This window comes from Myotis myotis, unplaced genomic scaffold (assembly GCF_014108235.1).
Source record: "Myotis myotis isolate mMyoMyo1 unplaced genomic scaffold, mMyoMyo1.p scaffold_m19_p_3, whole genome shotgun sequence".
Taxonomy (NCBI): domain Eukaryota; kingdom Metazoa; phylum Chordata; class Mammalia; order Chiroptera; family Vespertilionidae; genus Myotis; species Myotis myotis.
In genome coordinates, this window is record NW_023416335.1 from 123,514,588 (window position 1) to 123,542,571 (window position 27,984).

At 41.8% G+C, this 27,984-nt stretch overlaps 2 protein-coding genes across 7 annotated transcripts in view; one reads left to right on the plus strand and one right to left on the minus strand.

The window, feature by feature from the left end:
* Positions 1-10,800, minus strand: part of AKAP3 (A-kinase anchoring protein 3) — a 30,300-nt gene extending 19,500 nt beyond the window's left edge. For 2 of the 4 annotated variants that reach the window (XM_036298563.1, XM_036298560.1), the window contains exons 1-4: positions 9,972-10,215; positions 8,763-8,802; positions 7,790-7,998; positions 2,735-2,842 (exon numbers count right to left, since the gene is read on the minus strand). The gene's annotated coding sequence lies outside the window, so the exon portion shown is untranslated. Of the gene's footprint in view, positions 1-2,734; positions 2,843-7,789; positions 7,999-8,762; positions 8,803-9,971; positions 10,216-10,714 lie in introns of those variants that run through there. The other 2 variants (XM_036298562.1, XM_036298561.1) reach the window with 2 other exon arrangements.
* NDUFA9 (NADH:ubiquinone oxidoreductase subunit A9) overlaps positions 10,261-27,984 on the plus strand; it is a 41,117-nt gene continuing 23,393 nt past the window's right edge. Inside the window, exons 1-4 of one of the 3 annotated variants that reach the window (XM_036298564.1) lie at positions 10,267-10,397; positions 15,576-15,746; positions 18,335-18,432; positions 27,868-27,959. In XM_036298564.1, coding sequence (XP_036154457.1) covers positions 10,349-10,397; positions 15,576-15,746; positions 18,335-18,432; positions 27,868-27,959 — 410 coding nt within the window. In that variant the 5' untranslated portion in view covers positions 10,267-10,348. Of the gene's footprint in view, positions 10,398-10,506; positions 10,609-15,575; positions 15,747-18,334; positions 18,433-27,867; positions 27,960-27,984 lie in introns of those variants that run through there. The other 2 variants (XM_036298566.1, XM_036298567.1) reach the window with 2 other exon arrangements.

Sequence of the window (27,984 nt, forward strand, 5' to 3'; positions counted from 1 at the left end):
AGCTCTCAACTGCAGGAGGACTTCTTAAACACGTGTATCTCTTGTGCTAACGCCAGTGCCTGGTCTATACTAAAGGTGCTTAATACAAATTTGTTCATCACAGAATCTAAGCGCTCATGTCCTGCTTTTGGTGTGCTTGCCTGACAGCCCTTCCACATCCTGGATTTTCAGTAAACACTCAAAATTCAACATGATAAAATAGAATTAATTTACTCTTCCCTGCCTGTTCTTGCCCCCACCAACTTTAAAAAGAGTAATACACAGTTCATTTAAAAATACATATATTTTTATTGATTTTAGAGAGGAAGGGAGAGGGAGAGAGAGAGATAGAAACATCAGTGATGACAGAGAATCATTGATCGGCTGTCTCCTGCACACCCTACACTGGGGATTGTGCCTGAAACCCAGGCATGTGCCCTGACCAGGAATCGAACTGTGACCTCCTAATTCATAAGTTGATGTTCAACCACCGAGCCACACGGGCTGGGCACACAGTTCATTTTTAATTAATTTCTAGACCACCAGCTTAGTTTTATTAGCAGTAAGTCTAGTAGCTCTTCCTCCTCCAATTAGCGAGGAATCCTGAAGGAATTCTAACTCCCTGGTTCAGCCAAACTTCTGAATGCCAGAAGACAGATGTCATATGCACCACCTTTGTCCATGGAGGAATAATACCTTGCAGATGTTGATCTTTCATAACCCTCCCAACACTTTTCTCTAATCCCTAATCTCTGTAATGACACCACCATTGACCTGCTTTTCTAAGTAAGCCAGAAAGCCGATACTCATTTTCTTCCACCCCAAGCCTCCCTCTAGCTATTACTATTTCTTACTCAGTTGTCACTTTTCTTGAAAGAATTGCTAATCCTTGCTGTTTTTATCACCTTACCTCACAAATGAGCTTCATAACCCTTATTCCAAATACTCCTTTGGCCTTATTCTCATCCACTTTTCCCGGCATCTTATTTGATAGTCCTCGGGAACATGGCTAATTATCTAAAAGCTGAGCATGGCTGATAATCTAAAAGCATGAGAAGCTTCTCTTTCCCCCTTTTCCATGCCAAACTTCCACCGCCAGGCTTCTACAATGAAATTTCCCTTCTTTTATTAGAAACGTTGCTTAGGTCTATATTTGTCAATAAGCAACATAGAAAAAGATGGCCAATTTTTCCACTCCAATGCCCCCAAACATCTATGTGAAACATACATATATATCGATATTCTGATTCTAACAAATATACTGCTTTAAAATTCTATAATAATAAAGTCCAGGAGCTTATCCAATTTTTCATGGTGCAATTGCATTTGTTTTTTTGCCTTATTACTTAAAGTATTACAAAGGGTATTACATATGTGTCCTTATTTTTCCCCCACCCTTGACAATCCTGGCCTGCATTTGTTCTTTGCTCCCACAGGATTTGTACCCGTTTTCTTTTTTTTTTTTTTAAAGATATTTTATTGATTTTTTTACAGAGAAGAGGGGAGAGGGATAGAGAGCCGGAAACATCAATGAGAGAGAAACATCGATCAACTGCCTCCTGCACACCCCCGACTAGGGATGTGCCCGCAACCAAGGTACATGCCCTTGACTGGAATCGAACCTGGGACCCTTCAGTCCGAAGGCCGACGCGCTATCCACTGAGCCAAGCCGGCTAGGGCTGTACCCGTTTTAACACCCCAATCACTGACTCAGTTCACTGAGCTAGGGAAACTGTTTCTTTTACTCTTCCTGACACTGTAATAAGATTCCTTGGGTAAGCAATGAGTTCTCCACCCTGATTAGAATCATCCAGAAAACTGTTTAACCCCTTGAGTGCTGGGAAGCACTATCGCGCTCCTCCTGTCTTTCGCCAAAAGTGCCGGGAGCGCTTTATTTTAATATTATATGTTTTGTTCAATTTTTTTTTCTACTAGTATTTTATAATACAATCAGCAAACAATATATATCAAAGATGAAAACAAATGTAGTAAAGGTTTCCTTAAGTTTTTGAATCTGTAACTTCATTTACTTGCGATTCATAATTTTTTTCCTAAACTGCTGTAAAATCAGCAAAAATGCCTTGGCAATTTTAGCATAGTTCCTAGGATATTGGTTGGCACTCAAAGGGTTAAAAAATACTGAATCTGAGGTACCATCGTCCCCCGCCCCCCAAGAGAATCTTATTTCAATGGGTTTAGGATGGTAAAACTTAGGCACTGAATTTCTTAAAAGCTCCATGGGTGATTTTAATATGCATCTAGAATTGGGAGTTTCTGGGCTTGGGCTTATTTGGAGAGATCCTCTCTGAGACAGACAGGCTAGCTCCAGAAAGATAATTATTTATTCTTTTCTTTAGAAATTTTCTCTAATATTTTCTAACCTTCTTTGTTATCTTATTTTAATACTATTTATAAACCCAATAAGGAAGCTGTTAATGTCTATGAAATCAAACCCTTTATTGCCTCTTAGCAGCTCATATTAGATATAAATATTCTTATGCTTGAATCATTGCCATGAAGAAAGAAATAGGCGGTACCACTACTTGGCCAAAGAATGAGAAGACTAGGAAATGGGCTGTCCTGGACTGTTGAAATGCAAGTCTCTTAGCTGCCAGTTTATTATTTCATCTTAATGAGTTACTTCTCATAGAAAATAACAAAACCAACAGCATTACAGAATTATTTAAGCTATATATCACAATTAAAAGGAACACAGTTTAAATACAAAAAGTAAGGAAAAGATGTGACCACTTACTCTTACTGAGGATGGGTTCTGAGATATGAAGAAAGTTCTTGATCAATGTGTTGTTGTCTTCACTATCCCTAAGTTTACCCACCCCTCCTGCCATTTAATATAAGGAATCTACAATAGAAAAACAGAAAAAATGATTAATTTTACACATGAACCATATTGCTTTTATTACAAAGTAATAATTTTGACTTATTATTTTTCACATGTAGTACACAAGCAATGAGCACAAGATGACATTCAAATTTAAAATCCAGATCTTATTCTTGGAGCAGTCTGATGGTTTCCTAGTGACAAAAAGGGTTTCATCTCTTTCCCAATAATTTCTGAAATGACTATTTTCTATGTTCAAATCATATATACAGGCTTATTTAACAGAAAACAAAAAGTTTTTAGCCTAATTTCAAACTTGCTCTAAAGCAGTGGTTCTCAACCTTCCTAATGCCGCGACCCTTTAATACAGTTCCTCATGTTGTGGTGACCCCCAACCATAAAATTATTTTCGTTGCTACTTCATAACTGTAATTTTGCTACTGTTATGAAGTGTAATGTAAATATCTGATATGCAGGATGTATTTTCATTGCTACAAATTGAACATAATTAAAGCATAGTGATTAATCACAAAAACAATATGTAATTATATATGTGTTTTCCGATGGTCTTAGGCGACCCCTGTGAAAGGGTCATTCAACCCCCAAAGGGGTCGCAACCCACAGGTTGAGAACCGCTGTTCTAAAGGCAGTCAGAAGATAAGTAGCTAGAGTGGAGAATAAGTGCCCTGAATTCATAGATCTCAAAACACTTTCCAAGTATTCCTCTGAGGATTTGAGAGAAATATACACCCTCATACTACAAAAGGGAATTAATTGTTAATGTCAAAACCAGCTTCTAGATCAATTATCTTCCATATAGTACCTCTACTAAGACATTTAAATAGAAGACATTAGGACATTGTGCTCTCATCTTGGAATATGCACCCAGCCTCCTAAAAAGTCCCTCTAAATCCCATCTTGCTTCATAACCCAGGTCAAATCTTACCCATCCATGAAATATTTTCTAAATACCTAATTGAATGTGATTGTTCCATTTTGTTTCAACCCTCTTTATTCTCTTTAGCATTTTAATGGCTCGAGTATATTCTATCTCCTTTATTAGATGGCTTCATGAAGGCAGATACATTTTCTTTTTTAAATATTATTTCTTTTTAATATTTTTATTGATTTCAGAGAGAGAGAGAGAGAGAGAGAGAGAGAGATCAATGATGAGAATCATTGATGGGCTGCCTCCTGAATGCCCCACTGGGGATTGAGCCTGCAACCCAGGCATATGCCCTCACTGGGAATTCAACTGTGACCTTGTGGTTTATAGGTCCATGCTCAACCACTGAGCCACAGCAGCTGGGCCAGATGCATTTTTTTATCCATCTCGGTATCCCTCATAGTAGCTAGTATCTTAAAGTTTGTGCTGAGAGAATGCATATACAAATACTGCCTATTTCTAATTCCAGATAGCTAAATGTTTCTTTAAATTGGAGAATCTGAGAACAAAACAAAAATGGTTTGCTCAAGTTTGCTATGGTGGTAAGCCATACATTCAGGCTTTCTTGAAGCTTGACTCCTTATGCAGATAATTTTCCCCTAGAGCTTTATCTAAGATGTATATACTTAACCAATGATTTATTAACACACCTTCCTACTCCAATAATACTAATAAATCAACATCTCAGAAGTGCTCTTGTACTCCTTTAACAAGCAGAAAGTACACTACTAAACCTATATATCCAGCAAACACTTCCACTTACATATATCCTAATGTTTTTATCCTATTTTTCTACGTCTTCTACATGTTTATCTGTATCCATGAAGCTTGTTTTAAACTTTAAGATCCCCATATTGTCCTGGATAATAGTATAGATAAAGAGGTACTTAAACACTTTTTTATGATGATATTTAGAGTTCGAAATCTGTATACATTTCCCATAAGGAAATGAAAAGGCGGGGGGGCGGGTGGGGAATCTGGAGAGTTTAATGAAGCCATGAATGGATTAATACATTTCTTAACTTCAAAGTTGGTAATGTCCTTGAGTTAGGGTGGAAAATAAAAAAGGATGCTTTGTGTTATCTATTAAATTTGATGGGGGAAAATAAGCTAATTATATACAGTGTAAAGATAAATTAACCTTAGAAGCCTTTTATTCTAACCCCCTCATTTAGAAAATAGAGACTCAGAAAGGGAATATTAAAACCAGTGGTATATTCCTTTAAATATTACAGCTATACAGGTTAACATCCTGGAAGCTGTGACATTTTTCTATGGCTAATAGAGGGATCCTCCAGCCAATCATAGGACTGACCTAAATGTTCCTTAAAAACACCACTGTGATTATTACTTCAATAATTGAGTGTAAATCACTGAATGCCAGTCAGGGAGGGCATAAGCAACACAGGGGTATGGTTATAGTTGTTGTGCCCCAGGCCTTAACGCCATTTCTCCTGTATTCATCATAAGCAGGAAGTGCCTGTTTACTCAAGGTTCCTAAGTTCATAGAAAAGCTCAAATTACAGGTGGCATAACTGAAGCTTTTGCAGGGTGGATATATATCTGATCAAGTTTTGAAGTTTATTTTATCAGGTTTTATTACTAATTTTAGAAAGAATGTATTCTATTATACCCATTATCTTTTTCTCTTTCATTCCCTAAGTGTTTGGCATGTTGTTAGACACCCAATAAATTTGGTTGCTGGTGAATCAGTTTCAACTGATTTTTTTAAAATAAGGATTGGAAATTTCTGTGTGTGTGTGTGTGTGTGTGTGTGTGTGTGTATCTTTCTCTCAATGGTACTATTCACTGTTAAGCTTGCCTGTGGATCTCCTCAACTTTCACTTCCCCTTAGTAATACTTCTTCCTGTACTGCCCTACTAGTAAAGACACGTTCTCAACATGGTTAGCCATCTATATATCCTGCCTTTTTCAAGTTCTCTGTTGTATAGCCAAGACTTCAGAAATAATAGCGAGAGGATGAAAGTGGATGAGAACTGGGACACAGAGCTATACAAGTCTGGTTTTGCTATTAGAACACTGGAGAAAAGAAGAACTTTTGGACAGCGACACCAAGAGGAGGAAAAGTCAGCAGGGAGTCAAGTTTCCAGTCTCATTGTCAGATTGAGAAGCAGAGAGTAAGAACCAGCCTTGTCCCCAAAAGGATGGGCAAAGAGGTCTTGCCAATCTGTAACAAAATGAAAACTCCAGCAGCCAAGATAGTAGGTTTAGCTGCAATGCTGCCAAGTTAGAGGCTCACATATTTCCAGAAGATTCATGTAAAATTAAAGTGACCCATCACATATCACTAAATTCTCCCTTTTAACTACAGAGGATCAGAAAACAGGCTGTTTCATCAGTCCAGTGGGATTGCCTACCTCTGTAGTACTGGAATAGTGACCACAGAAGACCCCAGAATATACTTAAAAAATCAACGAAGATGCTGGGATGTTCTTGCTCAGCTCGAGATCTTGTTTCCTCCCCCAGTCTTCCATGTACCTCCTCCTTGTTAGGACTGGTGAGTGACATCAGAATCACAACTGGTGATATCACTATCTCTATGGCAACAGTGGTGAGGCCACCAGAAATTGTGTCATCAAAGGACAGGGGGCGAGGTGAAGATACACTCCAAAGCTCTAATGTTTAGTTTGGGTTAACTTTCTCTTGATAATTTTCTTCTTTAAATATATAATTTAGGAAAGAAAAACTCTTATAAATATGTAATTTAGGTAGGAAATATGGGAGGGGAAAATTTTACCAATGGATTCCACTTAAAACAACAGAGTAAGTATCATATATTAACAAATCCAGACAGATGCAGACAATAAGAATTAAAAGGATTGGGGGGAGGTACTAAATTTTGTATGCAAAGCACATGGAATCACTTCATTTTGTGGGATGCAGCTTGGATTCTTTTTCATTATAAACATCTTACCTTTCACAAAAGAAATAAATTTTGAGATATTTTTGCTAAAGTGACTATCTCTGGGTACTAATTCGTCTTTGATGGTCAGAGATACAATAGCACTAATGCATCCTCTGCAATGCCTCCACCTCCAACTGTAGTGGGATAAGTCAGATCTTGAGGCATTTGGTTAGCAATTTCTAGGCTTTATTAGCAGTACATTCTCTTTGGAAATATAACCTTAGGTACTCTTAATTAATGATTAAATATAGGACTAGTGCATAGTTTCCATGAAGCAAAAAAGAATCTCTGATCAAGGCTACAGGATATGAATTAAAATCATTAATGGATTCAAAAGTGACTGACTGGTTTATTACAGGCTTCCTGTAGCAGGTTATTTATTGATGGCCTTTTATATTAGGTCTCAGTTTCTTCATCTTTAAAACAAAGAAGTTGTGCAGGTTGATCTCCTACAATACCTTCCATCTCTAACATTCTATGATTTTGATACTTCAGAGGTGCTTGAATAAAACTACATGTACATGCATATAGCACTTTGCAGGTGACCAAGCGCTTACACATCCACTGTCATCTGATCCTCACATAACCTTTTGAGGTAATAGGTGCAGGTATTATTTTCCCTGTTGTACAGGTATAGAAGCTTGCTCAGGGCACAACTAAAAACTGGTGGAACTAGAACTTGGATCTAATTGTTTTCATTATAATTAACTAGTTATTAATACTAATAATAGGATGAGAGCAAAAGGGAGACCCAACATTATAAATATGGTCATCTGGGCAGCTTCGCCAAGAAGCTACAGCTTCACGCTCCCTCGGGAACCACTGGTGCATTCCCTGCAGATCACTGGGGAAGGGATTGAACAAAGGGGGAGACGGTCACATGTGTAGTGAAGTCCAGGTGACAGACACAGGGACGGTGAATTCCTGTCAGTATAACTGGGAAACAATGGATTGGCTAGGGCGTAGACTCCACTAGAAGCACATGAAATCTTGGGAAAGTAAAATCCCCAAAGAGTTCTTTCTCTCTAGCTTGCTCTTGTTGGCTTGTATTCTTGTTCTCTTTTGCTCTATGACCCGCACACCCCCGGGCACTCACCTGTTCTCTCTCCTGTGAGCTCAACCATTCTCTCCACAGCCATGTCGCCTTAAGCAGCCATGGCCCTGGGCCATGCAGACTCCACACTCAGGATGCTTGACTGGACTGGACTTTAATATGGAACAAAAATTCTGGGCGGTGGCCTCAATTCTGGCCTTACTGAAGACAAGACTGGACTTCTTCCATGGTGAGACGGATAGAGATGGGACCTTGGAGGGAATCCCCTTAATTTTACATCATCAATAAAGCTTTCCACAAAACCTCAGCTTCCCGTGAGAGCCATAGGACATTCCTTTCCTTGAGACACCCCAAAAACTCCACTTCCACCAATAACACAATATTCTAAATTTTAAGTCAGTGCTCTTTCAACTATATTATGACACCTTGAAACTAGTATTTAGAACATGGGGCAGCCCTGGCTGGGTGGCTCAGTTGGTTGGAGTCTCGTCACAGGGGGTTCCCTCCAACAAAAGGTTGCAGTTGCCTGGTCAGGACACATACCTAGGTTGCACAGGTTGGATCCTGGGGTGGGGTGTGTATGGGAGGCAACCAATCGCTGTTTCTCACATCGATGTTCCTTTCTCTCTCTCCCTTCCTTTCTCTCTCTAAAAATCAATGACCAAAACATATCCTCAGGAGAGGATTTAAAAAAACATGTGGCAGTGTTTGACTTGGAGGTGTAAAATAACATAACTGGTAATGCTACACAGGTGTTAGGAGATTGCTGATATTAGGGAACTATCAATTTATCAGGACCAGGAAAGTATGTTGATATTCATATTGACTCCAGAATCAAATATTACCAAACTTTAAGTGCTGACTGAACATAGGATGAGGCCAAGAAATGTAAGACAGCACAGCATTAGTAAATTTCTCTGATAAAATTTCTCTAAAAGTTTCCTGTTTTATTTCAGTTTGGTAGCTAGCTGCAGCTTAACAGTGGGGGTGGGGTGGGAACAACCAATCTACTCACTACATGTCTTTTGCCCATCTCAGCATGCACACTTTTCTTCCTAAAAACAAAACAAAACAGCATGAATTACCAGGTGTAGAAAGATCCCTAAACCTTTTTTTTATGTTTTAGTCCCTCCCCTTGTAATAACTACCATGTTTGACAGTTTTCTATTTGCTAAGCTCTCCCTTTCTCTCTCTCTTTTTTCTGACCATAAGCTAAACTTGTTTGTTTTATGATAGATAAAATCCAAAGCAACTGTCTGAGGACAGGTTGCTGGTTGCTGTCTTCTACTGAGGGATCTTGAAAGTTGAGCAGAAGAAACTATTTAAAATTGCAAGTGTTTTGTCTAATCTTTCTGGAATCTCCTCAGGCTGTAAAACAGTGGTTCTCAACCTTCCTAATGCCGCGACCCTTTAATACAGTTCCTCATGTTGTGGTGACCCCCAACCATAAAATTATTTTCGTTGCTACTTCATAACTGTAATTTTGCTACTGTTATGAATCGTAATGTAAATATCTGATATGCAGGATGTATTTTCATTGCTACAAATTGAACATAATTAAAGCATAGTGATTAATCACAAAAACAATATGTAATTATATATGTGTTTTCCGATGGTCTTAGGCGACCCCTGTGAAAGGGTCGTTCAACCCCAAAGGGTCGCGACCCACAGGTTGAGAACCGCTGCTCTAAAACAATGCAGATTCTTAGGGAAGTCCACAGTTAAAAATCAATTATAAACCACTGCTCCAGAGGTTTCTTCCTAGTCCTCTAAATTTTAAATAACATGTCAGGAGGTTCATAGGCGTCCTGAATGAAATGCAATCATGAATCACACTCCAGGTCAAGAATCTCTGGACTCATATGTCAGGTGGATATAAATGCTTTGATAAATGAGAATAGAAGACATCAGGAATGATGGCCACCTGGGATAAGATGTCAGGTACGTCTTCTCTGAGGCCCCCTGCGAGCAGACCGGCGCTGGTGCAGACCGCTGAGGGAGCATGCCAGGAAAAGGGGACAGCAAGAAGCAGAGCTTCCAGGAGAGAACACAGAATGCGCTTTGGTGGATTCCACGTGCACACTCTCATTCCTCCTCCTCTCCCCCCCTTCCTCTCTGCATCCCTGCCCCGCTCCTTTCTCGTACAACTTCTCCCCAGGACCTTGCTGGTCTCCTGAAGGATAAGGAGTTCGGGGGCCACGCCTCCACCTCCCCCCAGTCTCACCATGGCTTCCCTCTCTGAAACAATGAATTGAGAGTCAGAAATGCTGAGCTCGGGTTCTGTCATGTTGTAGGCCCTTGAATCAGTCAATTACTGGTTGACACTGAACTTCTGGTTTCTCGACCACGAGATGATTGTGACTGTTCGTTCCGTAATCTGAGATCTGAGATTCCGATTATCAGGGTTCTTCTCTGTCTACCCCCCGTTTCCGTCACGTCCCCTCCCGGCCGTTTCGCCCCCTTCCCTGCCGCCGTCCGCCCAGTGTCTGACCCGCCCCCTTTCCTGGTGTGCGCCTGCGCAGACTGTTGGGACGATTACTTTTGACCCTGCCGAGGAGCCGTAGTCTGCGGAGCGCCGGCGGCAGGGGATTGTGGGAGAAGATGGCGGCCGCCGTTCACCCCCGGGTTGTCCGGGTCCTGCCAATGTCACGTAAGTGTCACTGGGAAAACGGGCCCGGGTTGGGATTCCGGGACAGGGTGACCATTTGGGGGGTGGCGCCGCGCCGCAGCGGCCATGCCGACGCCCTGGACATTTGGGTTTTCTAGGTCCAGGGCTGCGCCCGTTCAGTTTCTCCTTGCCTTTCCGTCTCCGACTCACAAATTCACAGGCGCATTTGGGAAGGGGTCTGCGCCGGGAGAACGTGAGCAACGGGAAGGGGAGAGGAGAAAGCGAAGGGCGTTTAACCGATCGAGAGAATCGGGGTTCTCATAGGGGTTGCCAGGTTTGGGGTTCTGAGAAATACTTACGTCGGGGTGCGGGGTCGTGGAGAGGAGTCTGGAAAGGATGGGGGGCGGGGAGGTCAGTGGCGAGAAGGTTCCCAAATGATTGGTCTTAAGACCTTGTGCAAACCTTTAATCGGGCTCAACTTAAGATCTTTCGTGACACAATGGAAATGATGATACCACAACGTCAGGGAGTTTCGGAAAAGGTTAAATTAGGTGATACTCATGAAAGCACTTTCTGAATCAAAAGCATCTCCGTAGAGAAGAGTGTTAGACCGAGGTGCGGGGGCCTGGGGACGAGGGATGCTTGCAGGGAAGGGAAGGGAAGAGTAAAGGGTAGATTGGGATTTTCCAAGCGGCGTTCATTCACCCGTCCGTCCTTACTAGATCGCCTGTTAGCGTCCTGAGATTGAAGACATTCATTTGCTCTCCCACCCAGTAAGAGAGGCTAGAAAGGCAAAGAAATTTAATCCAGTTATGCTTTTCACCCTCCAGCCCTTCACAAACACGCCATCGACCTCCAGAAGTTGTATTTTTTTTTTTATGGTACTTGCTATCTGCTAATCACAGCTCTAGATTTTTTTTAAAAAAAATTATCTATATTGAAAGTATTACTGATGTCCCCTTTTAGATATTTTTATAATTGCTTTTTCTTCAACTTTTTTTTTTTTAACTTACATCATAGCTTGTCATGCCGCGTATTGTCTCTGGTAAAATAACCTTTTAACTAACTCTGGAGAGGCAAGTTTAATGTGTAATATAATCAAGGCACTATAGAACAATTGTGTGAAACAAAGATACATAGTGAAGTGTGGAGGGACTATTAAGTACCATAGGAAATCAGAAAAGGGAAAGATGGGTATCATTTGAAGCAGTGAGGGAAGATTGGAAGACCAGGGAAGAATGGCAGTTTTCCCACTGATTTTGTGAGGGTTGTTATGATCTACAAAGTCAGAAAGGTTGGACATTTTCCTGTCACTGGCAAGGACTAGGGGGTGAGAATGGAACCATGAAGTACTTTGAAGGCAGTGAAATGACTACCTGTAGGTCTGATAGTAGGAAAGGAAGTTGGATACATTACATGGGATCAAATAATAGAGGCCTTTGAAAGCCAAACAGTTTCAGATCAATGGTCTCCAAAGTGGGTTTTGCAAGAGGAAATAATAGCATACAAAATAAAACAAAACCCACACAACAACCAAACTAATACTTATGTTATTCAAACTATGTACACTGTTCTTTTTTTTAAAAAAATATATTTTATTGATTTTTTGCAGAGAGGAAGGGAGAGGGATAGAGAGTTAGAAACATCGATGAGAGAGAAACATCGATCAGCTGCCTCCTGCACACGCCCTACTGGGTGTGTGCCCGCAACCAAGGTACATGGCCTTGACTGGAATCGAACCTGGGACCCTTGCATCCTCAGGCCAATGCTCTATCCACTGAACCAAACCAGTTAGGGCTACACTGTTCTTTTTTTAAATTAAATTTATTGGGGTGACATTGGTTGACATATAGATTTCAGATGTGGGTTTCTATGTTATAAGATCTGTATACTGCACTGTGTGCCCACCACCCAAAGTCAGATCTTCTCCTGTCACCACATATTAGGACTCCCTTCTCTCCCCACTCCATTACCTCTGGCAATTTGTTTGTGTTCACAAATTTCAGTTTTATATCTCACATATGTGTGAAATCATATGGCTATTAGCTTTTTCTGACTGACTTATTTCACTTATAATATTCTCAAGTCCACCCATTTTTTTGTAAATGACACTATTTCATCCTTTCTTATGGCTAAGTAGTATTCCATTGTGTGTATATACCACATCTTTATCCAATCCTCTATTGCAGGACACTTCATTGTTTCCATGTATTGGCCACTGTGAATAATGCTATAATGAACATAGAGGTGCATATATCTTTGTGAATACATGATTTCAAGTTTTTCAGATATATGCCCAGGAGAGGGATTTCTGGGTAGTGCTGTAGCTGTGTTTTTAATTTTTTGAGGCATCGCCAGACTGCTTACCATAGTGGTTGTATGTACACTGATCTAAGTGATTTAATACATGTTTTATAATGTATATACTCTTGGAGTACTTAGAACATGTGTGTAATTTATAAATAAGCACTTAAAAATAATTTAGTATGCAAGTAAATATGTTTGGAGACAATTTATTTAGATATTACAGTAGAAAACCAATGTAAGTTTTTGAACAGAGGAATGTAAGGAATAAATAATGTTACTCTCTTAATGGTGTCCATAATAAATGGAAGAAAATGGAGAGGCTGGAACCAAAGAGGGCAATAACACATTTATTGAGCACATACATGAGCAAAGGCACTTACCAGTATATTATTAATATTCATACAACCCTCTAAAATGTTAGCTCCATGAGGGTAGGGATTTTGTCTTTTTTTTACTGTGCTAGACACAGTTTCTAGAGTAGTTCTTGACCCATAAATGTTGAAAAAACAAATAACCATGTGAGCTTAGTGCAACATTACCTTCTGAGGTATTTTGAAGTAGTAATAAATGAAAACAGCTATTATTCATGCAATGCTAAATGTGAGTTAGGTAATGTGCTGAATGCCTTATGTACATTTATTCTGATCCTCATAATAATCCTTTGTGTTATTAATTCTTTGAGTCCAGTAATTGTTCCCATCTTATTGAATGTCCTTTATCCAATGCCCTCACTTCCTTCCTTACTCATCATTTTAATAATTCCTTTTCATACATTCTCAACTCTCCAGCCCATCTCCCTTTGTCAGCAAAAAAGTCAACAGTGATTAAACCAAACTTTCCATGTATTTCCTGCCTGCCTCTGAGCAGTGGAGAATTGAGCTAGGAAAACACCAAACTAACTGACTGACCTTATTTTAAATTCATGAATACAAATCTCAAAGTAGATTTTCAATAGAATACAAAGTAGATACTCAACACTACCATTTCCATAGGAAATTTGCTTTCCCTTTCTCTATAATAATTACTTAACATGACCAATCTTTTAAAGCTTTTAACATGTGCTTCTGTCTAATTCTCTGCTTTACAGAGAGAAATCAAGGAATCAGATGAGAAAAATCTCTTTTTCCCACTGCAAAAATCTAATAGCTGACCTGTGATAATTCTCTGCCTTCTCTCCAAATGAGCTCCTTCAACTCTGATCTATAGCCATCCTCTCTTATCTATTCATTCCCTCTTTTGCATCATTAATTTTTCTCATCAACTGGGTCATTTCCTTTAGCATCCATATATATAAAGAGCCAGGGCTGTCACAACTGAAACCAACGAATGGACGACCGAACAGGCTGAGTGGGGCAACAAGGCCGGCAGGAGGGTTAGTGAGAGATGATCAAAAGACTGAGCAGCAGGCTGCATGGGGCAACCAGGCTGGCAGGGGAGGCAGTGAGGGACAACCAAACAACTGAACAGCAGGCTGTGTGGGGCAACTAGGCTGGCAGTGGGGGCTGTGAGGGGCGACCAAGCTGGTGTGTGTGGGGGGAGGGGCAGTTGGGGGCAACCAAGCCAGCAGGGGGGACAGTTGGGGGCGACCAGGCCAGCAAGGGGGGCAGTTGGGAGTGACCAGGCTGGTGGGGGAGAGTAGGGGGCGATTGGGCCAGCAGAGGGGGGCAGTGAGGGGTGACCAGGTCAGTAGGGGGGGCAGTTAGGGGTGACCAGGCCAGCAGGGGAGGCCATGAGAGGTGACCAGGCTGGCAGGGGGGGCATTTGGGGGCGACCAGGCTGGCAGGTGGGCAGTTGCGGGTGACTAGGCTGGCGGGGGGAGGGGAGGCAGTTAGGGGCGACCAAGCCAGCAGGGGAGGGCAGTTAGGGGCGATCAGGTCGGCAGGCAGAGGCAGTTAGGGGCGATCAGGTTGGCAGGCAGAGGTAGTTAGGGGTGATCAGGCTGGCAGGGGGACCAGTTAGGGGCGATCAGTCAGGCAGGTAGGTGAGCCAGTTTTCCCGGATTGTGAGAGGGATATCCGACTGCCTTGGGCCTAAACCGGCAGTTGGACATCCCCCGAGGAGTCCTGGATTGGAGAGGGTGCAGGCTGGCCTGAGGGGACCCCCCCATATATGAATTTCGTACACTGGGCTTCTAGTATGCTATAACATCTCATATTTTAAAAAAGCTACCTTGTCTTCATGTTACTCTAGTCCTATTTTTCTTTCCCCTTTATATCAGATCTCCTCAAAAGATTATCGGTACTCCTTTTACAATTTCCTTTCTTCACATTTTCTCTTTTGCTTGCTGCATTCAGGCTTTAATTCCTACTATTCCAATAAAATTTCTCTTGTTAAGGCCACTTATAGCCAACATTTTATAGATCTCATAGTACTCTGTCTTCATGCTACTTCACTTTTCAGCATTGCTTCATAGAGCTAACACCAGTAGACACCCCCACCCTTTGCTTTCCACAGTGTTAATTACCCTGCAGTCTGAAAGTATTAAATGGAATATTCCAGAAATAAACAATTCATAAGTTGTAAATTGCCCATAATTTTCAGTAGCATGATGAAATCTCGTGCTGTTCTCCGTGCTGCCAGAACATGAATCATCCCTTTTTCCAGCATATCCATGCTGTATAGCTACTTGCTCATTAGTCACCTAGTAGTTGTCTCAGTTATCGGATCAATTGTAGTGCTTGTGTTCAAAGTAACTCTTATTTTACTTAATACTGGCCCCAAAGAGCAAGAGCAGTAATGCCGGTAATTAAATTAACTTAATTTAAAGTTAATATAAGCTTTAACCTAAGTAAATGAAAATACTGATAGCAAATAATGTAATAGGTTCCTAGGAAAATGAGCTATTTGTATTCATTCATTGTCACTGTTATATTAATACTTCCCATTTTTGTATATTCTGGGTTTTTGTTTAAGGTTCTTCTATTACTGCATTAGCCACAGCCGTGCTTCATCGCCCACCCCAGCGCCAGCTTCACCATGCACTCATACCTCATGGGAGAAGTGGGCGTTCCTCAGTCAGTGGGGTGGTGGCCACTGTGTTTGGAGCAACAGGATTCCTGGGCCGATATGTTGTCAACCATCTTGGTAAGTAAAGTTCCTGGAGTTTAGTATACTTCAGTGCCACTTTTTAGGGTTATCTAATGAGAAGCCAGGAGCTATGTTTCTTTTCATTTTAACAGTATTCTGAATGACTCCTGTCTTGTATTTATGTGATTTTGGTCTTCTGTGACCATTGTGAGTACATCCATACGTCCTCATACTTCCTATATGGTGCTAAAATGGGAATAGGGGACTCTGAAAAGTTATGGCATCTCTGACATGCCAAAATACACTTTTCGTTATAGATAGTGTCAATTCACATGTACTGGCATTTAAATATTTACCACATCACTCTCGTATAATCTAATCTAATAATAGACAAACATGGTAATTGACAATACCTCCACTACGCTTCCCATTGGCTAATCAGCAGGATATGCAAATTAACCCAACCAAGATGGCGGCCAGCAGCCACGCAGCTGAAGTGAGCAGGAGGCTTGCTTGCTCCAGTGATGGAGGAAGCCAAGGTTCCCCGCCTGCCGCGGCCTGGCTCTGAGCTCCAAAAGCAACAGCTCCAAAAGCAACAAAGTTGCAATTATAGAAGCTAAACAAACCCCAGATACCTGCTTTCAGCCAGCTGCGGCCTCAGAGCTGGAGCAGCAACAAAGTTTCAATTATAGAAGGTAAATAAATCCCAGAATAAGAAAAAAAGAGAGGCTGGGAGATTCCGTCGCTGGCGTGGCCAGCCTCTAAACAGACCTCAGCCCCTCATCCAGACTGGCCAGTCACCCCAGTGGGGACCCCACCCTGAAGGGGGTGTGACCAGCTGCAAACAGCCATCAGCCCCTCACCCAGGCTGGCCAGGCACCCAAGCGGGACCCCCACCCTGATCTGGAACACCCTTCAGGGCAAACCAGCCGGCCCCCACCTGTGCACCAGGCCTCTATCCTATATAGTAAAAGGGTAATATGCAAACTGACCCTAACAGCAGAAAGACTGGGAATGACTAGTCACTATGACACACACTGACCACCAGGGGGCAGACGCTCAATGCAGGAGTTGCCCTCTGGTGGTCAGTGAGCTCCCACATGGAGGAGCTCTGCTCAGCCACAGGCCAGGCTGATGGCTGCCAGTACAGCAGTGGTGGTGGGAGCCTCTCCCGCCTCCTTGGCAGCGCTAAGGATGTCCGACTGCAGCTTAGGTCTGCTCCCTGCTGGCAAGTGGACATCCCCTGAGGGCTGCCGGGCTGCCAGAGGGATGTCTGATTGCCAGCTTAGGCCCAGTCCCCTGAGGAGCAGGCCTAAGCCAGCAGGTGGTCATCCCCGGAGGGGTCCCAGACTGCGAGAGGTCACAGGCCGGGCTGAGGGACCCTCTTTCCCCCCCCTACCCTTACCCCCCAAGTGCACAAATTTTTCTCCACCGGGCCTCTAGTCCTATCTAATAAAAGACAAAAAGGGTAATTAACCGTACCTCTGCTACATGTCCCATTGGCTAATCAGCAAGATATGCAAATTAACTGCCAACAAAGATGGCGGCCGGCAGCCACGCAGCTGAAGCGAGCAGGAGGTTTGCCTGCTCCAGTGATGGAGGAAGCCAAGGTTCCCCGCCTGCCGCAGCCTGGCTCTAAGCTCCGAAAGCAACAGCTCCAAAAGCAACAAAGTTTCAATTATAGAAGCTAAACAAACCCCAGATACCTGCTTTCAGCCAGCTGCGGCCTCAGAGCTGGGAGCGCCAGTGACGGCAACAGAGTTTCAATTATAGAAGGTAAATAAATTCCAGAATAAAAAAAGAAAAGAAAAAAAGGAGAGGCTGGGAACTTCAGTCGCAGGCCAGCCTGAAAACGGCCCTCAGCCCCTCATCCAGACTGGCCAGGGACCCCAGTGGAGACCCCCACCCTGAAGGGGGTGTGGCCAGCCTGAAAACAGCCATTAGCCCCTCATCCAGGCTGGCCACTCACCCCAGTGGGGACCCTCACCCTGAAGGGGGTGTGACCAGCTGCAAACAGCCATCAGCCCCTCACCCAGGCTGGCCAGGCACCCAAGCAGGACCCCCACCCTGATCCGGGACACCCTTCAGGGCAAACCAGCCGGCCCCCACCCATGCCCCTAGGCCTCTGTCCTATATAGTAAAAGGGTAATATGCAAACTGACCCTAACAGCAGAAAGACTGGGAGTGACTGGTCACTATGACACACACTGATCACCAAGGGGCAGATGCTCAATGCAGAAGCTGCCCTCTGGTGGTCAGTGCGCTCCCACATGGGGGAGCTCTGCTCAGCCACAAGCCAGGCTGATGGCTGCCAGTACAGCAGTGGTGGTGGGAGCCTCTCCCGCCTCCTCAGCAGAGCTAAGGATGTCCGACTGCAGCTTAAGTCTGCTCCCCGCTGGCAAGTGGACATCCCCCGAGGGCTGCCAGGCTGCCAGAGGGATGTCTGATTGCCACCTTAGGCCCAATCCCCCGAGGAGCAGGCCTAAGCCAGCAGATGGTCATCCCCTGAGGAGTCCCAGACTGCGAGAGGGCACAGGCTGGGCTGAGCCCCCTCCCCCCCAAGTGCACAAATTTTTGTGCACCGGGCCTCTAGTGTTTTCATATTATGTTAACATTGATCCTTGTCTCAATCCATTCTCTTTTAGGGCGTATGGGGTCACAGGTAATCATACCCTATCGGTGTGATACATATGACTACATGCACCTTCGTCCTATGGGTGACCTGGGCCAGATTATCTTTCTGGTAAGAGCCTGTATTACTGATTACACATGTCAATAACTGTGAGGTCATTTTTAGGAAAGAGAGGCAGTTAATAAAGCAGCAGTTTCATTCCAGTGTGGACCACAGGCATCCTCTACTAGTATTCATCACAGGGCATTTTTGAAAACTTTAGTCTAGCAGTTGGTAAACTTTTTCTGTAAAGGTCCAGATAGTAAATATTTTAGGCTTTGTGGGGCATAAGGTCTTTACCATGATTACTCAGCTCTGCCCTTGTAACTCAAAAGCAGCTATAGACAATATGTGAAGTAATAGGGGTGACTGTGTTCCAGTAAAATATTATTTACAAAGTTGAATTGTAGACTAGATTGTCTGTGGGTCATAGTTTGCCAACCCCTGCTCTAGACCTATGCTGTCCAATATGGTAATCACTAGTCACATATGGCTATTGAACATTTGAAATGTGGCTAGTCAGAATTGAGATGCACTATTAACTGTAAAATACACCCCAGATTTCAAAAACGTAGTATGAAGAAAATATATCAATATATCAGGTTCTTCCTTTACACCAGTAGTTGCCAATGGGCAGAGGTTTGGGGAATGGGGTCGGGGAGACCCTTCAAGGGATGCTTAAAAATATGTGGGCCCTTTTGGTGTCTCAGTGACTGGAGATCTTACTGGTTTATTAGGTAGGGGACAGAGATGCTAAATATCTTACAGTGCACAGGACAGTTCCTTTCCACAAAGAAATGGGCTGCCCAAAATGTCTGCAGTTTTCCTACTGAGAAACACTGGGCTTTGATGTTTGGGTCTACTGTTCTTTTAGCTAACTTTTCTTATTTTCATCATCATGCATGGAACTGAGCCTCTTCCATTTGCACATGTTCCCTTTCAAAAAAATTTTTGGTAAATATCCTTAATATCTGATATTATTTTTATATAGATGATTTGTGATCTCTTTAAATATTGACTTATTTTTAAAGGCATTTTATTCTTTACTGAATGTTCATAAACTATATTTATATTGGAAATTTTGTGTTTCTAGAGTGTTTTTCTTTTCCAAAATCTTATTTTCAAATATCCTCTTGTTAATGTAGCTACAGGAGCTTAGCTTTTTTTCTAGTTCTTTGTAACTTAAGATTATTAGTTACTTTGTCAATCCTCAAAATAAAAATATTACACAAGTATAGGTGAAATGCTGTAAAGCTACTGGCTTGCAAATGTAGAGTCATTAGAATTGAGCTATATGACTTAATTCATTCTTTCCATAGATGCTTATTGAGTGTCTGCTGTGTGCCTGGCATTGAGCTAAGCTCTGAGCATATCTTGATGAACAAGTCCAGGAGGAGCTCACAGCCTTAGGGAATATAAACACTAAACACATAATTTTGAATAGAATAATGATTCTGAAAGGGGAAGTCCAGGGAAAGCAAAATTGATGGGGAGAGACTTCACTATGTTGTTATTGTTTATTTTTGAGAAGGATGGACCATTTTGGGTGTGGGATTCTGATTTCTCTGCTTCAGTTTCTGTTTGAAACTGATCTCGAATGGCTACTTGGTCTGACTAGGACTCTTGGGCCTGAGCCTTGGGAGTCTGGTTTCCTTTTGATTCCTTCTCTCCAGTCCTCATTCCAGGGCCATTTATGCAGTTGATGCCTCAAACTCTTACACTCTTGAGTTATTTTATTTTTATTATTTTATTTTATTTTAATTAAAAAAAAAATCTTTATTGTTGAAAGTATTACATATGCCTCCTTTTTTCCCCATCTACTCCCTCCAGCCCATCCCCGCAACCCACCCTCACCACCCCATTCTCTGCGTCCCTGGGTTATGCATATGTGCATACACGGTTTTTGGTTGATTACCTCCCATCGGCCACCCTCCCCCGCCTTCCCTCTGAGATTCTGCACTCTGTTCCTTGCTTCCATGTCACGCTGTTCATCAGTTTATTTTGTTAATTAGATTCCATATATGAGTGAGATCATGTGATACTTGTCTTTGTGTGATTGACTTATTTCACTTAGCATGATATCTCTAGGTCCCTCCATGCTGTCTCAAAGGGTAAGAAATTCTTTTTTACTGCTGCATACTATTCCATGGTATAAATGTACCAAAGCTTTCTTATCCACTCATCTACTGATGGGCACTTGGGCTGTTTCCTGATGTTAGCTATTGTAAATTGTGCTGCTATGAACATAGGGGTGCATACATTCTTTCTGATTGGTGTTTCAGGTTTCTTAGGACATATTCCTACAAGTAGCATTGCTGGGTCAAATGGCAGTTCCATATTTAATTTTTTGAGGAAACTCTATACTGTTTTCCATAATGGCTGCACCAGTCTACATTCCCGCCAGCAGTATAACAGGGTTTCCTTTTCTCTACATCCTCGTCAGCACTTGTCATTTGTTGATTTGTTGATGGCAGCCATTCTGACAGATGTGAGGTGATACCTCATTTTCATTTTAATTTGCATTTCTCTGATGGTCAATGACTTTGAGGAATTTTTCTTGTCTCTTGGAGATCTGTGTGTCTTTTTTGAAGAAGTGTCTATTTAGGTCCTTTGTCCATTTTTTAATTGGATTGTTTGTCTTCCTTTTGTTAAGTTGCAGGAGTTCCTTATATATTTTGGATATTAACCCTTTATCACATGTATCATTGTTCTCCCATATAGTGGGCTCTCTTTTTGTTTTGTTGATGGTTTCTTTTGCTGTGCAGAAGCTTTTTATTTTGATGTATTCCCATTTGTATATTTTCTCCTTAGTTTTCTGTGCCCTAGGAGATATATCCATAAACATATTGCTGTGAGAGATATCTAAGATTTTGCTGCCTATGGTTTCTTCTAAAATTTTTATACTTTCATGACTTACATTAGATCTTTTATCCATTTTGAATTTCTTCTTGTGTATGGTGTAAGTTGGTGGCCTAATTTCATTTTTTTTTTGCATGTATCTGTCCAATTTTCCCAACACCATTTATTGAACAGACTATCTTGACTCCATTGTATGCTCTTGCTTCCTTTGTCAAGTATTAATTGAGCATAATGACTTGAATCGATTTCTGGGTTCTCTGTTCTCTTCTATTGATCTAAATGCCTGTGCTTATGGTAGTACCAGGCTGTTTTGATTACGGTGGCTTTGTAGTATAGCTTGACATCTGGTATTATGATCCCTCCAACTTTGTTCTTCTTTCTCAAGATTGCTACAGCCATTCAGGATCTTTTTTGGCTCCATATAAATTTTTGGAGTATTTGTTCTAGATCTGTGAAGTATGCCATTGGTATTTTTATTAGGGATTGCATTGACTCTGTAGATTACCTTGGGTAGTATGGACATTTTAATAATGTTAATTCTACCAATCCATGAACATGGAATATTCTTCCACTTGTTTATATCTTCTTCTTTCTCTTTTTTAAACATCCTTTTGTTTTCTGAGTATAAGTCTTTTACCTCCTTCGTTAAGTTTATTCCTAATTATCTTAATTTTTTTGTTGCAATGGTAAATGGGATTGTTTGTTTAGTTTCTCTTTCTGAGAATTCATTATCCTATCTAATAAAGACGGAACATGCAGATTGACCGTCACTTCACAACAAATATGGCTGTGCCCATAGCCACAAGATGGCGGCGCCCAGTCCCCTCAGCACCACCGGAGTCCCCCAGTCCTTTAAGCCCTCGCCGCAGGGGTGAAGGGCAAGCAGCGCCCCAGTCCCCCGCAGCGAGCACACAGCCGGGCCCAGCTTACCCCACACCAAGGTACTGAGGGGCAAGCAGGCCCCCGCAGCGAGCAGACAGCCGGGCCCTGCATGCCCCTCGCCGCAGCGCCGAGGAGCAAGCAAGCTCCCACAGAGAGCAGCCAGCTTGCCCCTGGCCACGGTAGCAAGGGGCAAGCAGGCCTCTGCAGAAAGCAGACACCAGGACCTGCGATGGCGTCGAGCAGGCAGGTCCACAGAGAGCAGAGAGCCATGGGGAGTGGGCCTAAGCCATCAGTAGGACATCCCCTGAGGGCTTCTAGATTGGAGAAGGTGCAGGTCGAGCTGAGGGCCCCCTGTGCTCGAATTTCATGCACTGGGTCTCTAGTTGGTGTGTAAAAAAAGCTATCAATCTTTGGGTGTTGATTTTGTATCCTGCTACATTGCCAAATTCATTTTTTAAATCTAGTGGTTTTTTGGTGGAGTCTTTAGGGTTTTCTGTGTACAATATCATGTCATCTGCAAATAATGAGAGTTTTACTTCCTCCTTTCTAATTTGGATTCCTTTTATTTCTTCTTCTTGTCTTATCACTTTGGCTAGAACTTCCAGTACTGTGGTGAAAGCAGACATCCCTGTCTTGTTCCTGTTCTTAGGGGAAAAGGTTTTAGTTTTTGCCCATTGAGTATGATGTTGGCTGTAGGTTTGTCATATATGGCCTTTATCATGTTGAGATATGCTCCCTCTATTCCCACTTGCTGAGAGTTTTTGTCAAAAATGGGTGTTGGATTTTGTCGAATGCTTTTTCTTTTTTTTTTTTTTTAATTAAATCTTTATTGTTCAGATTATTACATTTGTTCCTCTTTTTTCCCCCCATAACTCCCCTCCTCCCAGTTCCCGCCCCACCCTCCGCCCTCACTCCCCACCCACTGTCCTCATCCATAGGTGCATGATTTTTGTCCAGTCTCTTCCCGCATCTCCCACACCCCTTTCCCCCCCAAGAATAGTCAGTCCATTCCCTTTCTATGTCCCTGATTCTATTATAATCACCAGTTCATTCTGTTCATCAGATTATTTATTCACTTGATTCTTAGATTCACTTGTTGATAGATGCATATTTGTTGTTCATAATTTGTATCATTACCTTTTTCTTCCTCTTCCTCTTCTTAAAGGATACCTTTCAGCATTTCATATAATCCTGGTTTGGTAGTGATGAACTCCTTTAGCTTTTCCTTATCTGTGAAGCTCTTTATCTGACCTTCAATTCTGAATGATAGCTTTGCTGGATAAAGTAATCTTGGTTGTAGGTTCTTGGTATTCATCACTTTGAATATTTCTTGCCACTCCCTTCTGGCCTGCAAAGTTTCTGTTGAGAAATCAGCTGACAGTCGTATGGGTATTCCTTTGTAGGTAACTGAGTTTCTTTCTCTTGCTGCTTTTAAGATTTTCTCTTTGTCTTTTGCTCTTGGCATTTTAATTATGCTGTGTCTTGGTGTGGTCCTCTTTGGATTCCTTTTGTTTGGGGTTCTCCGCGCTTCTTGGACCTGTAAGTCCATTTCTTTCACCAGGTGGGGGAAGTTTTCTGTCATTTCTTCAAATAGGTTTTCAATATCTTGCTCTCTCTCATCTTCTGGCACCCCTATAATTCTGATGTTGGTACGCTTGAAGCTGTCCCAGAGGCTCCTTACACTATCCTCGCATTTTTGGATTCTTTTTTCATTTTGCTTTTCCGGTTGGGTGTTTTTTGCTTCCTCGCATTTCAAATCATTGACTTGATTCTTGCACTCCTCTGGTCTGCTGTCGGGAGTCTGTATAATATTCGTTATTTCAGTCCGTGTATGCTTAATTTCTAGCTGGTTCCCCAACATAACATCGAGGGTCTCATAAGTTTTCTTGTAGATCTCATTAAGTTTATCGGCGGCTTCTAAACAGTTCTTGAGAGACCTTAAAAGTGTGGTTCTGAACTCTATATCTTCCATTGACAATTTTGTCCTGTTTCTTTGTCTCCGCATTTTGTTACGCTTTCTTGGTGCACCCCCTAGTGGTCTTTGTGCGCAGTCTTGTAGTTAAGCCTTGATTGTTGTAGCTAATACCAGGGAGGGTTTGACCTCCAGGCCAAGTGGCTGTGAGAATCGAATGCTTTTTCTGCATCTGTTGATATGATCACGTGATTTTTGTCTTCCAATTTGTTTGTGATGTATTACATTTCTTGATTTGTGAATATTGTACCAGCCTTGCATCCCTAGAATAAATCCCATTTGGTCATGGTGTATGATCTTTTTAATATATTGCTGGATGCGATTTGCTAATATTTTGTTGAGGATTTCAGCATCTATGTTCATCAGAGATATTGGCCTGTAATTCTCTTTTTTGTAGTGTCTTTATCTGGTTTTGGAGTTAGAATAATGCTGGCCTCATAAAAAGAACTTGGAGGTGTTCCTTCCTCTTTTTTTTTTTTTTTTTGGAATAGTTTGAGGAGTGTAGGTGTTAGTTTTTCTTTGAATATTTGATAAATCTCCCCTGTGAAGCCATCCGGACTTGTACTTTAGTTTGGTAGGAGTTTTTTGATTACTGCATCTATTTTATTAGTTGTTATTGGCTTATTCACATTTTCTGATTCTTCCTGATTCCTTCCAATGTGTTCTTTATTTGTGCTATGTCATTATTTCTGATTTCATATTTACTATATCGTTTCTTTTGCTGTTGAGCATCTTTACCATCAATATTCTGAACTCTATGTCAGATAAATTGTTTATCTCCATTTCATTTATCTCTTCTTCTGGAGAATTCTCTTGTTCTTTCATTTGGGGATTGTTTCTTTGTCTCCTCATTTTGGCTGCCTGTTTGGGTTTGTGACTGTGTATTAGGTAGATCTGCTATGCTTCTCAATCCCTAATGGAGGACAATGTCAAATGCTGTTTTTGACTATTTAGGCAAAGACTCAAAGCCTCAGGAGTCCTCCTCTGCCACAGACTGAGAGGATTCCATCTTGAATAGCCCCTAAGCAATCATGCACAGGTGTGGCAAGATTTTTTTCAACAAAGTGAGGCACTTGCTTATGCCTGGAGGCTAATTGTTATTCTTAGTCTTTTAATGGGCCTCAGAAACTCTGCACTGTGGGGCTAGGTATTTTTCAATAGGGTGGGTCAACTTTCTTCCCCCAGGCAAAGCCACCTGTATAGCAAATGTCTATATGAGTAAGATGACCTCTGTAACGTGAGGGACTGACTCAGCACAGGAAACTCGGGTGTCTGCCTTCTGAGTTCTAACCCCAGAGCTACCGATCCTGGCTTCTGCTCACACAGCTCCAGTCCACTCTGCCCTCCCTCTCCTGGAGCACAAGGTGGGTGACTCCACAGGGAATTTTGTGCATTGGTGCTTTAAGAGGGTGCCTGTATTTCCAGCTGTCTTTCCCTGGCAGACAGCAACCCCTCTGCTTTTCACAGCCAGATGTTATGTGGGTACCCTTCTCAGTTCTGGTGCTCTCTGCTGGGGGACCCAGCTTGGGGTTTAGACCCCAAAGTTCTCAGTGGGAACCCCCTACAGCTGAGATATCTCTCCAGAACTTCAGAGAGTATTTGGGAGCCCAGCCAGCCCTTTGCCCCTCAGCCCCTCCCACTAGTCTCTATACAGTCTCTACTTTCTATCCTAAGTTATCAGGTTTCTTTCCAGTGAGTCTTTATTTGATTATTCAGGAAGTTTTCCTGTATTTTAGTTATAATTCCAGTTTGATCCTGGGAGCATGTCTGTGCAGCATCCCCTTACTCTGCTATCATTTATTATTTTTTTGAGGGGAGAGTGGCCCTAGATAGCTTCAGGATGAGGGCTAGTCACCAGAAAGACCAATCACATTATTAGAGGGTTGGAACTTTGGGCCAGCCCCAACATTCAGGAAAAGGAGGAAGGCTGGAGAGCTCAATCACAGGATCCTTTGACTTAATCAATCATGCCTGTGTAACTGGACATCCAGGCCCAGGGCACTTCCTGATTGGTGAACATTGCAATATATCAGTGGCACACCCTGACTCCACAGGGACTGATGCTCTTGCACTTAGGACCCTTCCAGACCTTGCTCTATATCTCTCTTCATCTGACCATTCATTTGTCTCCATTATAATATAATGGCCATTATAGGTGTAGCACTTTCCTGAGTTCTGTGAGTTACTCTAGTTAATTATTGAATCTGAAGAGGTTGTGGGAAATTCTGCCTGAATTTGTAGTAGCCAGACTCTGCCATAATTTTTAATCTCTTGAGTTATTTTTTAGATTCTTCCTCTCCCATCCTTTCCATCTTGGCTGAAAAAAATCTGGTTGTTTTTTTTTAGCTCTTTATATGTATAGCTGCTTTTTTTGGATGAGTGTGTCAGTCACTGTGCTGTAGATTTTATGCATATTTTACTTAATCTTCATGGCAACCCCATGAGTTAGGCTGTATTTTCAGATTTTACATGGAGCTTGGAGAGATCATTTGTGCACAGCTAGTAAATGGCAAACTGGAATTTGCATTCCTGTCTGACTCCAAAGCTGTTACTCTGTACTGTCTCTTCCACCCCACTCTCCATCATAACTAGTTCTTCCTAGTTATGGCTTTGTGAGTGTTTTTTTTTGCTTTTGAATCTGATATCTATAGCCCATTCACTCTTTTCTAAATTACACAGGCATTTGAATATGCTTGCTCATGTTCACTCATCCTCTTTGTCTCTATCCCCCTTTCTCTTTTCCCTTTTCTCTTCCCCTCACTCTCCTTCCCACTCCATTCATTCATGCATACACACTTAATATTTGACTCTATGAAATTCTTATTATCTTTCATTGAAATGCTTTAAAAATTTAGTTTCACTGTAATATAGAAAACTCTGTACCTTTGTCTGAGGTTATTGAATTCCTAGTCACTATTTTGGATAAGAATCATCAATCTAACTGAAGTTCTAACTGATGCTCAGAATTGTAGTTCTACACCAGATTCTGCCATTAGCTTAATCTGGAGTTTTAGGCAGGTCACTTCTCTTTGAGTGTTGTTTTCATGTCTTTAAAGTAGAAATGACTAGATTTGGGATTATAAAGAGGAAAGAGTTTAAAAATATGAAAAATTATTATGAATGTTCCCAATTTGTTATTAGCCTTTAGTAGATCCTCTTTATCTTCAGTCTGTAACTGATTGCTGCTGAAAAGGGAAAATCAGTTTATATCCCAGATGATACTTGGTTGTTCAGCTGTATTTCAGGAAGAGAGACTTGATTACTGGATTTCTTTATAGACATGTGGCATTTGGGTGGACAAAAATTGATGTGGCCTATTAAAAATGAAAAGCATTTTGCCCTGGGTGGGTATCTCATTTGGAGCATCATCCTGGTACACCAACATTGTGGGTTCGATCCCCAGTCAGAGCTCATACAAGAAGCAACCAATGAATGCATAAATAGGTGGGACAATATATAGATGTTTCTCTCTCTCTCTGTCTTTCTCTCTCTCAAATCATTTTATTCTTTTAAATGAAGAACATTTTTTTTGCTTGTTCTACCATTTGATTACCTGAATAAAGTGGACTTTCAACTATTTGTCTCCAGAAGAGTCAGAGAATCAGCAGGGGTTTGAGATCTCAGAATAATTTCTGTTGTAATACATAGAGCCTGTGTGAAATGGTACTGTATTGTGACTACAACATATGGCCCATTTTGAAATTTGCCAGGGGATGTGGGTGGGGCCCTACAGAAAGGTTAAGTGCTAGCGCATACCCCTTATGTTTTTATTTGATTGTCTATTGCCATTATAGGAATGGAATGCAAGAAACAAAGATTCTATCCGAAGAGCAGTCGAGCACAGCAATGTGGTCATCAATCTTGTTGGGCGAGACTGGGAAACCAAGTAAGTCTTGACTCATTTCTTTGTG